The sequence below is a fragment of the Hyla sarda genome, chromosome 1 (assembly GCF_029499605.1).
Source record: "Hyla sarda isolate aHylSar1 chromosome 1, aHylSar1.hap1, whole genome shotgun sequence".
Lineage (NCBI taxonomy): Eukaryota > Metazoa > Chordata > Amphibia > Anura > Hylidae > Hyla > Hyla sarda.
Genome location: NC_079189.1, coordinates 606,985,390 through 607,002,307, shown reverse-complemented (window position 1 = coordinate 607,002,307; position 16,918 = coordinate 606,985,390). Strand labels below are relative to the sequence as shown.

The 16,918-nt window shown below is 43.8% G+C and overlaps 3 protein-coding genes across 3 annotated transcripts in view; all 3 read right to left on the bottom strand.

Annotated features, from left to right (window-relative positions):
- Nucleotides 1–16,918, bottom strand: part of LOC130296708 (zinc finger protein 260-like) — a 473,195-nt gene that overhangs the window by 140,646 nt on the left and 315,631 nt on the right. The window lies entirely within an intron of this gene.
- LOC130296437 (oocyte zinc finger protein XlCOF7.1-like) overlaps nt 1–16,918 on the bottom strand; it is a 327,909-nt gene that overhangs the window by 73,901 nt on the left and 237,090 nt on the right. The gene's annotated exons all lie outside the window — the stretch shown is intronic.
- LOC130296610 (zinc finger protein 345-like) overlaps nt 13,888–16,918 on the bottom strand; it is a 632,251-nt gene continuing 629,220 nt past the window's right edge. The window contains exon 4 of the mRNA XM_056548337.1: nt 13,888–15,844. Within this exon, the coding sequence (XP_056404312.1) occupies nt 14,034–15,844 (1,811 nt within the window). The 3' untranslated portion in view covers nt 13,888–14,033. The remainder of the gene's footprint in view (nt 15,845–16,918) is intronic.

Sequence of the window (16,918 nt, the reverse complement as noted above, 5' to 3'; positions counted from 1 at the left end):
AGGCTGAGGGACAGGTGGGGCTTTTACCAGGTTTGGGTAATGTGACAACATGCGCTGACAGCATCTCATTCGGAAACTTACCGGACCTCATAGCCTCATTAAAAACCTTTTCCAATAGAGGCACAAGGGTATCTGCAAAGGTTTTATAATAGAAAGCAGAATATCCCTCCGGGCCAGGGGATTTATGGAGTTTGGCTTGTCCGATTCCTCTATGAATTTCTTCTGAGGAGAATGGCCGTGATAAGAAGCTATGGAATTTGTCAGGAATTTGAGGGAGATCACATCGGTCTAGGAAACTGTTAATTTCTTCTAGGTCTGGCTGATGAGTATTGGGGTCTTTATTCAGATTATATAAGTCATAATAATATTTACTGAACTCATCTGCAATTTCTTGGGGGTGATACATTTTGTTTTTTTGTGGAGGGATTTTCTAGGTGACTTAATCTAGTTTTAATTAGCATTTTATTGATTCTGTTTGCCATTAACTTTAATGATTTATTGAGATCATTATAATAGAGTATTTTAAGTCTCCTCGTTTGTTTATCGAATCTTGAAACTAATAATTGGCTTAGATGTAATTTAATCTGTCTAAGTTCAGTATCTACTTGTTGGGAGGGGTTCTGTTTATGAGATGCTTCTATTTGTGATAATTTGGTTAGAGTTTGGTTTATTTCAGCCTCATGTAGTCTTTTTTGTTTTGAGGTGGCCTGAATGATGAGTCCGCTGATATACCCCTTACTTGAGTTCCACAAGAGGAATTGATCATCAGTTGAAGGAGAATTTATGGCTATAAATTCTGTACATTTTTCCTTTAGGAGTTTTACAGTTTGTGGGTTGCCCAACACAAAATCATTACATTTCCAGATGTTTCCAGATATTGCTAGGGTGGTTTGCAATATGAATTTTTAGAAAAATGGGGGCGTGGTCAGACCAAGTGATTTGAGATATTGAGCAGTCTTTGACATAATTTAGAGCGTCTTTTTTCAACAGAAAATTAACTATTCTAGTATAGATTTTATGTGCCGCTGAGTAAAATGTATAGTCTCTTTTGTTGGATTGAGCGCACCTCCATATATCCAGGAATTCGTGCTGGGCAAACCATTGTTTTAGTTGAGTAGGTGGAGTGGAGCTCTGTGAGGTGGTATCCTCTGAGCGATCAGCAATCACATTAAGATCCCACACAACTATTAGCTTCCCCTTAGCTATACGGTTTATTTTTTTGATCAATTTGTTAAGGAAATTAACTTGTGAGCTGTTTGGGCCATATGCGTTTATTATGGTGAACAACTGATTATTAATCTCACATACAATAATCAAATATCTCCCATTGACATCCCTTAGTATTTCTATTAGGTTGAAGGCGACAGAGTTTCTAACCGCTATTGCTACTCCGGCTGACTTCTTTTTTGAGTTGGCCAAAAATATGTTAGAGAAATTTTTGTTGAAAAATTAGGATGATCGCCCTCCTTAAAATGTGTTTCTTGTAAACACAAGATGTCAACCTTATTTTTCCTCGCCTCTGTCCAAATTAAGGAACGTTTGAAAGGGCTGTTAAGTCCTTTCACATTTAAACTCATAAATTGGACTGTCATGGTGGATCAGTAATGGAATGATGTGAGTGAGTAGTGTTTACCTGACCCCTTTGGAGGGTCTTATTCATGGGGAGGAGGAAGCTTCTGCACCCGGTGAATCGGAGGGAGGAATATCGTCTCATACTGAAACACAAAGAAATCTGTGTAAACAACAAAACAAACATAAAATTTTCAATTAATATAACCAACAATTAGGAGTAGTGTTGTCGGGAAAGTGCAGATTCAATATCTGCGCAACTGGGGAAGTTGCAGGAAAAAAAGGGTAAGTTCTGTAACAATAATATAGTTCCTCATGTTGGGTTGCTCCCGGGTACTCGGGACCAATCCGTATTGAGCTTTGAGAATCTTCGCTGATCATCCTTCGGAGTATTGTCAATTTGAATGTCCCATTTCTGAAGGAGCTCTTTGCCTTTCTCCACTGAGGCAATAGAATAGGCTTTCCCATTTCTGGTCAGTAGGATTTTAGTTGGGAACCCCCACTTGTAGGGTATGTTGTTCTCCTGAAGAGCTCTGGTGATTGCTTGTAAGTTTCTTCTTGATTGAAGAGTGAATTGGGAGAGGTCGGTGTATAGAGACAGGTGCTGGAATGGTTCTGGTAGCTTTTTTAGTTTCCTGCATTCAGCGAGCAGTTGTTCTTTGACATGGAAGTAATGGATCCTGGTGATGACGTCTCGTGGTATCTCTTCCGGTAGATGTTTTGGTTTGTATAACCTGTGAGCTCTGTCCACAGTCAGTTCTATGGTGTCCACTGTAGGAATCAGTGTTGCTATGAGGTGTTGGACATATTTTTTCAGGTCCGCATCGATAACAGTTTCGGGTACACCTCTGATTTTGACATTATTTCTCCTCCCTCTATCCTCCATGTCTGCCATTTTGATTTTCATGGCAGAGATTTCCTCTTGATGAGAAATGACTTAGTCAGTGAGGCCGTTGTGATTGAATGCAACTTCTTCAATTCTCTCATCTATTTCAGTCACTCTTTCTTCTAAAGTGTCCAATCTGTCAGAGATTTTTGTGATGGCGTCATTGAGATCTTTTTTTATAGATTTTCTGAGGGACAGCATCATCTCTTTCATGAATTCTTCTGATGCAGGTGAGGTTTTAGATGCTTGAATTTGTGTAATGGGGTCGTCAGAGTCATCCTCCATATCAGATGGAGTAGAAATGTTGTTTCCGTCATCCCGTCTCTCTTTGTTTGTTTCTGGGCTCGCTGTAGCTGATTTATTGCCAGTTGTATTTGGTGTAACTGGATCTCTTTCTTTCCATTTGGCGTAAGTAGATCTTTGAGGTAGTGCATCACTTGGTGTGTGTCAGGATTCGGCAGGCTGGTGGTGGATCCTCTGTGTCAGAGAGGGATTGGCGTGGACAGTACTGGAGGATCGGTTCTAAGTTGCTACTGATTTTCACCAGAGCCCGCCGCAAAGCGGGATGGTCTTGCTGCGGCGGTAGCAACCAGGTCGTGTCCTCCGGTAGCGGCTCAACCTCACTGACTGCTGAGACAGGCGTAGTACAAAGGAAAAGGCAGAAGCGCGGTCGGACGTAGCAAAGGTCAGGGTAGGCGGCAAGGTTCACAGGCGAGAGGACAATAGCAACGGGTACGGCAACAGGCTAGGCAAAACACAACTGTAGGGAACACTTTCAAAATGGCACTAGGCACAAAGATCCGGCAAGGGCAGGAAGGGAAAGAGCTCTTAAATAGGCAGGTACACAGTGGGGGAATCAGGAACCAGCGCATCAATTATTGGTGCGCTGGCCCTTTAAATTTACCATAGACGGCGTGCGCGCACCCTGGGGAGCGGGACCGCGCGAGCCGGAATGACGAGGATGGGGCCGCAGCACGCCGGAGAGCAGGTGAGAAGGAGGGGGACGCAGCGCGTGAGCGGTGGCCAGCCGCCACGCGAGCCGCGTCCCCTGGACCGTAGGACCCGCGCTCCCGGTCGGTGTCTCTGACCGGGAGACGCCGGGGACCGGGGGCAACGGAGGTAGGCAGCGGGCGCTCCGATCCGGAGGCGGGGATCGGAGCGCTCGCTGTAACAGTACCCCCCCCCCCCCTTAGGTCTCCCCCTCTTCTTGGTACCAAGAAAGTTGAGAACGAGGCTGCGGTCCAAGATGTTACTCTCAGGCTCCCACGACCTTTCCTCAAGACCGCAGCCCTCCCAATCAACCAAAAAAAATCTTTTCCCCCGGGAGATCTTCCTAATCCTTGTTGTGGAAGAAAATCAACAAAGGACTAAGCTTTTGACTTCATATTCTGTCCTCATATATTGTTATCATGTCCCAATCCCATATCCAAACCTATCCTGACCTCCTATCTCGACCTCCTATCCCATCCTCCGTTTCCCCTCATTCATATCTCGACCTCCTATCCCGTCCTCCTTTCCCGTTATTCATATCACGTCTTCCTATCCCGACCTCCTATGCCAACCTCCTATCCCGTCCTCCTATCTCGACCTCCTATCCCGACCTCCTATCCCGTCATTCATATCTCGACCTCCTATCTCGACCTCCTATCCCGACCTCCTATCCCGACCTCCTATCCCGTCCTCATATCCCGTCCCGTAATATGTGTACAAGGTATTGAAATATCTCCAGCCGTACAGAAGTTATGTGAGAACATACATTTCCCATTGATCTGCATGGGACTTTAAACAAAACCCCTGACCTTCACAAATGGGGGTAGTTAACCCCTTAAGGACCCAGCCATTTTACACCTTAGGACCCGGCCATTTTTTGCACATCTGACCACTGTCACTTTAAACATTAATAACTCTGGAATGCTTTTAGTTATCATTCTGATTCCGAGATTGTTTTTTCGTGACATATTCTACTTTAACATAGTGGTAAAATTTTGTGGTAACTTGCATCCTTTCTTGGTGAAAAATCCCAAAATTTTATAATTTAGCATTTTTCGAACTTTGAAGCTCTCTGCTTGTAAGGAAAATATATATTTCCCCCCCCAAATTTTTTTAATCACATATACAATATGTCTACTTTATGTTTGCATCATAAAATTGACGAGTTTTTACTTTTGGAAGACACCAGAGGGCTTCAAAGTTCAGCAGCAATTTTCCAATTTTTCACAAAATTTTCAAACTCACAATTTTTCAGGGACCAGTTCAGGTTTGAAGTGGATTTGAAGGGTCTTCATCTTAGAAATACCTCACAAATGACCCCATTATAAAAACTGCACCCGCCAAAGTATTCAAAATGACAATCAGTCAGCGTTTTAACCCTTTAGGTGTTTCACAGGAATAGCAGCAAAGTGAAGGAGAAAATTCACAATCTTCATTTTTTACACTCGCATGTTCTTGTAGACCCAATTTTTGAATTTTTACCAGGGGTAAAAGGAGAAAATTTATACTTGTATTTGTAACCCAATTTCTCTCGAGTAAGCACATACCTCATATGTCTATGTAAAGTGTTCGGTGGGCGCAGTAGAGGGCTCAGAAGGGAAGGAGCGACAAGGGGATTTTGGAGAGTAAGTTTTTCTGAAATGGTTTTTGGGGGGCATGTCGCATTTTGGAAGCCCCTATGGTGCCAGAACAGCAAAAACCCCACACATGCCATACCATTTTGGAAACCAGACCCCTTGAGGATGTAACAAGGAATAAAGTGAGCCTTAATACCTCACAGGTGTTTCACGACTTTTGCATATGTAGAAAAAAAAAAAAACATTTTTTCACTAAAATGTGCGTTTCCCCCCCAAATTTTCATATTTTTGCAAGGGTTAATAGCAAAAAATACCCACCAAAATTTGTAATCCCATCTCTTCTGAGTATGGAGGCAGCCCATAAGTTGACCTGAAGTGCACTACGGGTGAACTACAATGCTCAGAAGAGAAGGAGTCATATTTTGCTTTTTGAGAGCAAATTTTGCTCGGGGGCATGTCACATTTAGGAAGCCCCTATGGTGCCAGGACAGCAAAAAAAAAAAAAAACACATGGCATACCATTTTGTAAACTAGACCCCTTGAGGAACATAACAAGGGGTACAGTGAGCATTTACCCCCCACTAGTGTCTGTCAGACCTTTGGAACAGTGGGCTGTACAAAATTTTTAATTTGCAAAGCCCACTGTTCCAAAGATCTGTCAGACACCAGTGGGGTGTAAATTCTCACTGCACCCCTCATTACATTCCGTGAGGGGTGTAGTTTCAGAAATGGGGTCACATGTGGGGTTTTGTTTTTCTTGCATTTGTCAAAACCGCTGTAACAATCAGCCATCCCTGTGCAAATCACCTCAAATGTACATGGTGCACTCTCCCTTCTGGGCCTTGTTCTGCGCCCCCAGAGCACTTTGCGCCCACATATGGGGTATCTACGTAGTCGGAAGAAATTGCATTACAAATTTTGGGGGGCTTTTTTCCCTTTTACCTCTTGTCAAAATGAAAAGTATAGGGCAACACCAGCATGTTAGTGTAAAAAATTTATTTTTTTACACTAACATGCTGGTGTAGACCCCCAACTTCACCTTTTCATAAGGGGTGAAAGGAGAAAAAGCCCCACAAAATTTGTTAGGCAAATTCTCCCGAGTACGGCGATACCCCATATGTGTCCCTACACTGTTTCCTTGAAATACGACAGGGCTCCAAAGTGAGAGCGCCATGCACATTTGAGGCCTGAAGTAGGGATTTGCATAGGGGTGGACATAGGGGTATTCTACGCCAGTGATTCCCAAACAGGGTGCCTCCAGCTGTTGCAAAACTCCCAGCATGCTTGGATAGTCAACGGCTGTCCGGCAATACTGGGAGTTGTTGTTTTGCCACAGCTGGAGGCTCATTTTGGAAACAGTGGCGTACCAGACGTTTTTCATTTTTATTGGGGAGGGGAGGGGGGCTGTGTAGGGGTATGTGTATATGTAGTGTTTTTTACTTTTTATTTTATTTTGTGTTAGTGTAGTGTAGTGTTTTTAGGGTACAGTCACCCAGGCGGGGGATTACAGCGAGTTCCCCACTGCGAGTTTGAGCTGCATCGCAAACTTGTAGCCTGATACTCACTGTAAGCCCCCTGCCCATGTGAATGTACCCTGTACATTCACAGGGGGGGGACCTCCAGCTGTTGCAAAACTACAACTCCCAGCATGCACGGTCTATCAGTGCATGCTGGTAGTTATAGTTTTGCAACAGCTGGAGGCACACGGGTTGGGAAACACTGAGTTAGGAAACAGACAATGTTTCCCAACCAACGTGCCTCCAGTTGTTGCAAAACCACAACTCCCAAACATTCTCAGGCATGCTGGAAGTAGTAGTTCGGCAACATCTTTAGAGCCAGATGTTGCCGAACTATAACTCCCAGCATGCTTGGAGTTGTAGTTTTGCAACATCTGGAGGACTACAGTTTGCAGACCACTAATACAGTGGTTCCCAATCTGTGCCCTTCCAGATGTTGCAAAACAACAACTCCCAGTATGCCAAAACTGTCCAGGCATGCTGGGAGTTGTAGTTCTGCAACATCTGAAGGGCCAGATGTTACAGAACTACAACTCCCAGCATGCCTGGACAGTAAGGGCATGCTGAGGATGTGTAGTTTTGTAACATCTGGAAGGGCACAGTGGTCTTCAAACTGTGGACCTCCAGATGTTGCAAAACTGCAACTCCCAGCATGCCCAGACGCCAAGGGCTGTCTGGGCATGCTGGGAGTTGTAGTGTAAGGGGACCAGATGGAGCAGTCCAGATCGCTTTACGGCGGTCAGGACTGCTGCAAAGGTCCCACAACGCCGCCGAAGATCCACTCACCTGTCGCCAATGCCGCCGTCTCCGCCGCTGGGATCCGGGTCTTCAGGGACGAGGTAATTACCGGGGCCGGGCCCCAGCACTCCCCCGTCCCCCACCGCGTCCTCCGGTCTTCCTCCCGTTCTCTCCGGACTTCCAGGGGCCGGGCAGGGCGGGAGGAAGTAACCGCCCCCCCCCCCCCCCCCCTGCGATTGGTCGGTTAGCTAACCGAGGAATCGCAGGGGATAGGAGGAGGTGGCAGGCTTGCCACCTCGCTACTATACTCCAGCATGGTCCTGGCTGTCTGTGACAACCAGGATCATGCAAAATTACCGGGCGGTCGGGTCCCAGAGACGCGATCAGCCCGGTAACGCCGCAGATCGCAGGGGCGATTTCCCTCGTGATTTGCGACGATCGCCGACATGGGGGGCCGACATGGCCCCCCTCGGCGTTTGCCCTGGATGCCTGCTGAAGCATTTCAGCTGGCATCTGCTTCCGATCTCTGCCCCGCGCGCGGCAGGGACCGGAAAATGCCAGGACGTCCGGGGACGTCCTGGGCGTTAAAGCAGAGGCTGCCAGGATGTCTCCGGACGTCCTGGGTCCTTAAGGGGTTAAGGGTTAAATTAACTATCCTATATTTTAAGTGGACATATAAGTAACATGTGACCAAGTAATATCGAAATATCTCCAGCCGTTTGGAAGTTATGCAGTAACATATATTTCCCATTGACTTGTAAACCTCGCCCCTGGCAAATGGGGGTGAGTAAGGGTTAAATCCCCTATCCTATGTTTGTTGTTGACATATAAGTAACATGTGGCAAAGCTTCATGTTAATATCTTGAGCCGTTTGGACGTGATGCTGGAACATACACACACACACACACACACACACACACATATACACACACACATACACACACACATACACACACACACACATACATACATACATTGGGGGGGGATTCATCAATCTATATAGAGCATTTTTAAGTGCATTTTCTCACGTAAAATCTTGCGCAATTGTATTTTCTGCGTTCTATTTGTGCGTTTCTTTTGGTGGAACTTTTTCTAACAATGTCACCCTTCGTGTGTACCGTAGAGCCATTTTTCCAGTAGACATCGATTTACTAACTGCGTTATTTTTTGGACGCACAAAAAGAGTGCAAGTCTAATTTTTTTGCGCAAATATACTCCACAAAGGACACATACCAAAGTGTGTATTTTGACACAGTAAGGACTGCAACTCCCGTCATGGACAGACTCTACCCATGATGGGAGTTATAGTCCAGGGGCTGAGGTGCAGATCGCAGCAGGTCTGTTGCGATCCGCATTTATTAACTATACAAGCCAGCGGTACATGCTTCTACATCTCCCTCCCCAACTGCTCCCATATACGCTGTCATAATTCATAATCCCCGACACCGGAACACCGGGAGCTCTGATTGGTGGATAGCTATTGACCAATCAGAGCTCCCTTCTCCAGGCGGGGATTATGAATTATTACAGTGTATATAGAAGCCGGCGGCAGCGCAGTGTAGTCGAATCTACCACCGGCTTGTTAACTTAAATGCGAATCGCAGCGGGTCTCTGCAGAATGACCCGGTGCGATCTGCACCTCAGCCCCTGGACTATAACTCCCATCATAGACAGAGTCTGTCCATGATGGGAGTAGTAGTCCTAAATGTCCCGCAGCTGGGGGATGTGCAAGTGCCATCCCTCAGCAGCGCCGTGGTACTACAGCTACTCCCATCATGGGGCAGACTCTGTCCCATGATAGGAGTAGTAGTCCAAGGGTAGAGGGACAGATCTCTGTTCACATTATGCGTCTTGCATAATGGGAACAGAGCCTTTCTGGCAGTGTGTTCCCAAACAGGGAGACTCCAGCTGGTGCTTAACTACAGCCCCCCATGATGGGAGTTGTAGTTTAGCAACAATTGGAGGCTCCCTGTTTAGAGGAGAGCAATGAAAATTTACTAACCCATATTCCTTGTTTTTCTTTTCTTCTCATTTTAGATACGTGAATGCAGAGGACTACGTCAGATTCGGTGGACTGCGACGATGACCAGTGTTTTTTTTTATTTCAATAAAATGGTTAACGAGGGCTGTGGGGGAGTATTGTTTTTAAATAAAAAAATTTTTTCAATGTGTCTGTGTTTTTTATAATTGAATTTTCAGGCTTAGTAGTGGAAGCCGTCTTATAGACGGAATCCATTACTAGGCCAGGGCTTAGCGTTATCCCCAAAATCAGCTAACGCTAACCTCTAATTATTACCCTGGTACCCACCGCCACAAGGGTGTGTCGGTAAGAGCCGGTACCAACAGGCGCTCCTGGGCCTAGGTGGTAACAGGCCGCTCCTGGGCCTAGGTGGTAACAGGCTGGCGTTATTTAGGCTGGGGAGGGCCAGGAACAATGGTCCTTGCCCACCGTGGTAACGTCAGGCTGTTGCTGCTTGGTTGGTATCTGGCTGATATTGAAAATAGGGGGAACCCTATGCGTTTTTTTAATATAAATATAATTGGGGGTTAGCGCTAGCTGATTTGGGGGCTAACGCTAAGCCCCGGCCTAGTAATTGATTCTGCCTACAAGACGCCTTGCACTACTAAGCCTGAAAATTCAATTATAAAAAACACAACAAATTGAAAAAAAAATTATTAAAAAAAACACTCCTCCAGAGCCCTCGTTAACCCTTTTATTGACATTTAAAAAAAAAATGCTATTCATCGTCGCAATCCACCAAATCTGACATAGTCCTCCGCATTCATATCTAAATTTCGAAGAAAAAAAACAACTAAAAGTTTAGTACATGCTTTTGAAAAACTGACAAAATGCAGGAAAAAGCTGGGACAGTTTTTCTGGTGTTTTTGCTGATGGACAAAAAACCTCAATGGAATCCGACCTCAAAGCAAAAGAACAAAATCCCTTCATCAATTTTTCCTGTGAGGTAGAGAAGAAGTGTACGGTAGAGCGAGGGGGGCGTTTCTATATTTACACAAGATTTATCAAAGGAGTGCACAGCCTTAGTAAATTCTGACCAAGAGTGTACAATAGACAAGCAGTGTAAAGGGGTAGATCTGTGTCTACAATAGACACATAATGATAAATCTCCCCCAATGTGTGTGTATGTTCCAGCATCACGTCCAAACGGCTGAATATATTGGGAAATGTATGTTCCCACATAACTTCTGTACGGCTGGAGATATTTCAATACCTGGTACACATATTACGGGTCGGGATAGGAGGTCGAGATAGGAGGTCAGGATAGGAGGTCGAGATGGGAGGACGTGAAAGTAGGTCGGGATAGGAGGTTGAGATAGGAGGTCGGGATAGGAGGTCTAGATAGGATAGGATGTGAGGACAGGAAAGGACAATGGGATAGGAGGTTGAGATAGGAGGACGGGAAAGGACTGGAAAGGAGGACGGGATATGAATAACTGGAAAGAAGGATGGGATAGGAGGTCTGGATAGGAGGTCGAGATATGAATGACGGGAAAGGGGGACGGGATAGGAGGACGAGATAGGAGGACGGGATGTGAGGTCGGGATAGGAGGACGGGATAGGAGTTCAGGATATGAGGACAGGATATGGGGTTGGGATATGACAACAATATATGAGGATGGGATATGAAGTCAAAAGCTTCCTCTGTTTATTTTCCTCCACAACAAGGATTAGGAAGGAAAAACCAGGCAACGCCGGGTACTCGGCTAGTGAATAAATAAAACTCAATATATTCATTCATCAACTACTGTAGGTGACGAGGTCTCTTCAGCAGTCAAAATTGGTGGCTTAAAGTTAAAGGCACCAGTTGTAATTCACAGAAGGACTATAACAATTTAAAACTTAACATTTATTGTGCAGTTTAAAACCACAAGACCCCACTGACAACACAACAACAGAAATTTGTCACAAAAAATGACCCAGAGACCAAGAAAGCTGATATAGCAGTCCGAGCCCGTGTCAAAAATTGGCCAGAGTACAGTGGTCAGGGGATGGTAGGGGTATATGTAGAAACGTCCAGGGAGGGTAGGGATGGAAACCCTAAAAAACCCTAATGGGGAGATGTGCTGCTACCCCTGCTCGCTCAGGGAACTGTCGGGGCACTCGTCCTTGAAAGGACGACCCTTGCCCCGGTCTACCCCTTTGTCAGCCCCTACACTTATGAAAACAAGTAAACCTGCCCAAAGCGTTTCCCCCAAGTCAATGGGTTCGTCAGGGGATATAAGGCACAGTGTAGTCAATCGTATACAGAAGAATTCAAATCAAGGCAAAAAAACATATAATACGATTAGAAGCCACGGCCAATAAAGTGCATTAAGTTCAATAAAGTGCACAAAACATAATCAATGCATCGCCATTACATCCACCATTCATAGACAACCCATAATTACACAATATACTGTATGGGAAAGCGATGTGCTATTAACCCAGGGCAGAGCCATGATCCTGGGTATGGACTCACGGATACCACGAAGGTGGTCAGCGAGAGGCTGGCATCTGCAGTGGCGGTATGCCCAGCTATGGCTTCTGTTATCCGCTGCTGGAGGCAGTGACAACGGGGCCTATTTAAAGCACTTACCTAGGTCAGACGCTACCACGCTCAATTCGCGCGCGCGGCTTCCAGATGCCGACGTCACTGAGTGAGTCCGCGTCACTTCCGGGGGCGTGTCATCGCTGCCGAGCGGAGCGTCGATCATTGCTATGCGACGCCCACGATACAATGCGCAGGCGCCGCCGTAACTAATTCATACATCAGTTCCTGTGACGGAACTACTAAAGGTCTTAGTTACTGCTATATGCCTGCATGCAATGCACCCGCTGACGATCCAGCCAGGTTAATGCCTGACTGGGTCTGGAGAAGTGGCTGTGGACAACTCTGTCTCGGAGATTTCGTCCCCGTCGGAACGAGATCTGCGGGCGCGTATCCAGGACCTCCTGCAGATCCTTGTCCATCAAAAGAACATGCCAATATTTATCAATAATGGCTTTGACCTCTGGGGTGCCACTATCAAAAGTGGCCACTAGGCGTGTAATCTTATTATTATCAGATGTTTTTTGTTTGGGTGTATGAAGTGAATTCCGTTCTTTAGAACTGGCCTCCTGAAATGCCTTTCTTAAAACCCAGTCAGGATACCCACCTTCCCTAAATCTCTTACGCAAGTCTGCAGCCTGTTATATGAATTCCGAGTCTGTGGAGCAGTTGCGTTTCATGCGTAAATACTGCCCTTTAGGAATGCCTCGGCAGACTGATCTCGGCAGACATAAAAATCTTTACTGTTCCAGTACTTATCAGCTGCTGTATGCTCCACAGGAAGTTGTGTAGTTCTTTCCAGTTTGACCACAGTGCTCTCTGCTGACACCTCTGTCCATGTCAGGAACTGTCCAGAGCAGGAGAGGTTTGCTATGAGGATTTGATCCAACTCTGAACAGTTCCTGACATGGACTGTCAGTCGTTACCAAGCAGTTTCACTGCGAAACGATTCGTTGCACTCAGCCAGCTCCACAGAGCTGATGTCTGCTTCCCTTCTTTCAACCTGCTTTGACTGTATAGAACTTCGAATTTACGAATAAACCCGTATTTGAAAACATTCATGCTGTGTCTTGTGGTGAGTGCAACGTTACTTTTTCTATTACCTGTATCCTACTGTATCCACTCTTGCCGACACACCTGGTCCCCCGCATTGCGGGCTTTGGACATTGTTCCAATTATTTTGAAGGCTTTCTGGTGCCAGTTGGATTATTTCTATACAGACGTATATTAAATATAGAGTTAGAAGTGATATGTAGGTCTGACTTCATATAATGGGCCTATAGGGGGCCCGGGCCTTATCCTCCACTACTGTGCAGCCTAACAGTGCTGAGTGAACATGTACCACTCCCTGTACAGTTAGTGTACCGTATACCATGCACTGTTACACTTGCCCATAGTAGGGTCCTGTCACCCCCCGCTCCAACGTACGTTTCGTCTGCTTGATGGACTTTCTCAAGGGACGCTGACAATCTCGCCATTGTGGTGTACGGTGCAGAACGACCTGTGGTAAGAGATGTTGGGGGAGATTTATCAAACCTGTTCAGAGGGAACAGGCTGAATTTCCCATAGCAACCAATCAGATCACTTCTTTCATTTTTTAGAGGCCTTTTCAAAAATGAAAGAAGAGATCTGATTGGTTGCTATGGGCAACTCAGCTACTTTTCCTCTGGACAGGTTTTGATAAATCTCCCTCATTATATTTATTCTTTCTTGGATATTATACACTATGGAGCGATATTCATTCATCTTCTATGGTACGCCATGACAGCCGGGGCCAACAATTGTCTATAAATGTTCCCCAACACCTATAGGACTTTTTATAATGTGTAAAGTTCTTCCATCAGAATAATGTCCTAGAAGCCAGAAGATAGAAGTGATTTTGTGTCTCTAATCTGGTCATGTCCTGGAATTCTTCATCACTGGAATAAGTCCCTTCTCTCTGAGGTGTTTGGGTCTCCAGTAGCAGCTCCCCATGGATTATGCCTGTTGGGTCTTCTCCATGAGGAGCAGTGAATATCACAACCATATATCACACTCTTTTCCTACCATGTAAACTATAGTGATGACATCGCTGGATCGGTGACTACGTTCTAAAAGAAAACTTTTATTAATAATTGGTGAACAAGTTTGGAGATGCAGTATATGATATATGTATAAATGTCAGATATCCTATGTACATGGTTAATATATAGATGTGTTACCTGCATCATTTATTGCCTGGAATTGGCTTCTCTCCTGTGTGAATTCTTAGATGTCTGATAAGATTTGATTTCTGAGCGAAACCTTTCCCACATTCTGAACATGAAAATGGCTTCTCTCCTGTGTGAATTCTTAGATGTCTGATAAGTATTGATTTCTGAGTAAAACATTTCCCACATTCTGAACAAGCAAATGGCTTCTCTCCTGTGTGAATTTTTTTATGTTGAACAAGATGTAATTTTAGAGTAAAACATTTCCCACATTCTAAACATGAAAATGGTTTCTCGCTCGTGTGAGCTCTTTGATGTTTATCAAGATCTGATTTCTGAGTAAAACATTTCCCACATTCTGAACATGAAAATGGCTTCTCTCCTGTGTGAATTTTTTGATGTTGAACAAGATGTGATTTTAGAGTAAACCATTTCCTACATTCTAAACATGAAAATGTTTTGTCACCTGTGTGAGCTCTTTTATGTTTAACAAGATCACCTTTCTGAATAAAACATTTCCCACATTCTGAACATGGAAATGGCTTCTCCGCTGTGTGAATTTTTTGATGTTGAATAAGTTTTGCTTCATAAGGAAAACATTTTTCACATTCTGAACATGAAAATGGCTTCTCTCCTGTGTGAATTTTTTGATGTTGAATAAGATTTGATTTAATAGAAAAACATTTACCACATTCTGAACATGAAAATGGCTTCTCTCCTGTATGAGTTCTTTTATGTTTAACAAGATCCCCTTTCTGAATAAAACATTTCCCGCATTCTGAACATGGAAATGGCTTCTCCGCTATGTGAATTTTTTGATGTTGAATACATTTTGTTTCATGAGAAAAACATTTTCCACATTCTGAACATGAAAATGGCTTCTCTCCTGTGTGAATTTTTTGATGTTGAATAAGATTTGATTTAATAGAAAAACATTTTCCACATTCTGAACATGAAAATGGCTTCTCCCCTGTGTGAATTTTTTGATGATGAATAAATTTTGTTTCGTAAGAAAAACATTTTCCACATTCTGAACATGAAAATGGCTTCTCTCCTGTGTGAATTTTTTGATGTTGAATAAGATTTGATTTATTAGAAAAACATTTTCCACATTCTGAACATGAAAATGGCTTCTCTCCTGTATGAGTTCTTTTATGGTTAACGAGATCATATTTATGAATAAAACATCTCCAACATTCTGAACATGAAAATGGCTTCTCGCCTATGTGAATTTTTTGATGTTGAATAAGATGAGATTTTTTAGAAAAAGATTTCCCACATTCTGAACATGAAAATGGCTTCTCTCCTGTGTGAATGTTTTGATGTTGAATAAGTTTTGATTCATAAGAAAAACTTTTTTCACATTCTGAACATGAAAATGGCTTCTCGCCTATGTGAATTTTTTGATGTTGAATAAGATTAGATTTTTTAGAAAAAGATTTCCCACATTCTGAACATGAAAATGGCTTCTCTCCTGTGTGAGTTCTCTGATGTTGAATAAGATTGGATTTATAAGAAAAACATTTTCTACAAACTGAACATGAAAATGGCTTCTCTACTGAGTGAATTCTTTGATGTTTAACAAGATCTAATTTCTGAGTAATACATTTCCCACATTCAGCACACGAAAATGGCTTCCTCATATTTTGCTGTGATACATCAGATGATAGGACTGTTTTTAAAGGATGAGATGAGAGATCTTGGCTGTGAAGGGCTGAGGGTGTATCTGGGATAATGGAATGTTCTTCATATGTATCTTGTGTGATATCATCATCTGCTTTATAATCTGGAGATATAAGATTCTCCTCTGATCTCCTGGTACAGTCATCTGCCAAGAAGAAAACAGATTTAATTTTTAAGTAATAACCTTAACCCCTTAACGACCAGCATTTTCTTTTTTTGTCCCTTCTCGCTTTAAAAGACTCATAACTTTTATTTTTTTCATCTATAGGGCCGTATGAGGGTTTGTTTTTTTGCAGGACCAATTGTACTTTGTAATGACACCATTCATATCACCATAAAAATATACCGCAAAACAATTAAAATGGACAAGAATTAAATTTTGCAATTTTGGTATCATTTTATGCCATTTACAGGACAGTAAAATTGACAAGTTATCTTCATTCATCAGGCCGGTGCAATCAAAAGAATACATAATTTGTATAGTTTTTAAATATAGGCCACACATTACCAAAAACTGATGATCAATTGACTTTATTAAACATATATTAAAAATGACAGACAATATTAAAAATGGATGTTAGGCAAAGCAGAAATTGGAATAGAAAAATGAGGGGTATACTCAAAATAATATCCATATGCGGTCAGGGAACACAGATAGATCCATATGCGGTCGGGGAACACAGATAGATCCATATGCGGTCGGGGAACACAGATATATCCATATGCGGTCAGGGAACACAGATATATCCGTATGCGGTCAGGGAACACAGATAGATCCATATGCGGTCGGGGAACACAGATAGATCCATATGCGGTCGGGGAACACAGATAGATCCATATGCGGTCAGGGAACACAGATATATCCATATGCGGTCAGGGAACACAGATCTATCCATATGCGGTCAGGGAACACAGATCTATCCATATGCGGTCAGGGAACACAGATCTATCCATATGCGGTCAGGGAACACAGATCTATCCATATGCGGTCAGGGAACACAGATAGATCCATATGCGGTCAGGGAACACAGATAGATCCATATGCGGTCAGGGAACACAGATAGATCCATATGCGGTCAGGGAACACAGATAGATCCATATGCGGTCAGGGAACACAGATAGATCCATATGCGGTCAGGGAACACAGATAGATCCATATGCGGTCAGGGAACACAGATAGATCCATATGCGGTCAGGGAACACAGATAGATCCATATGC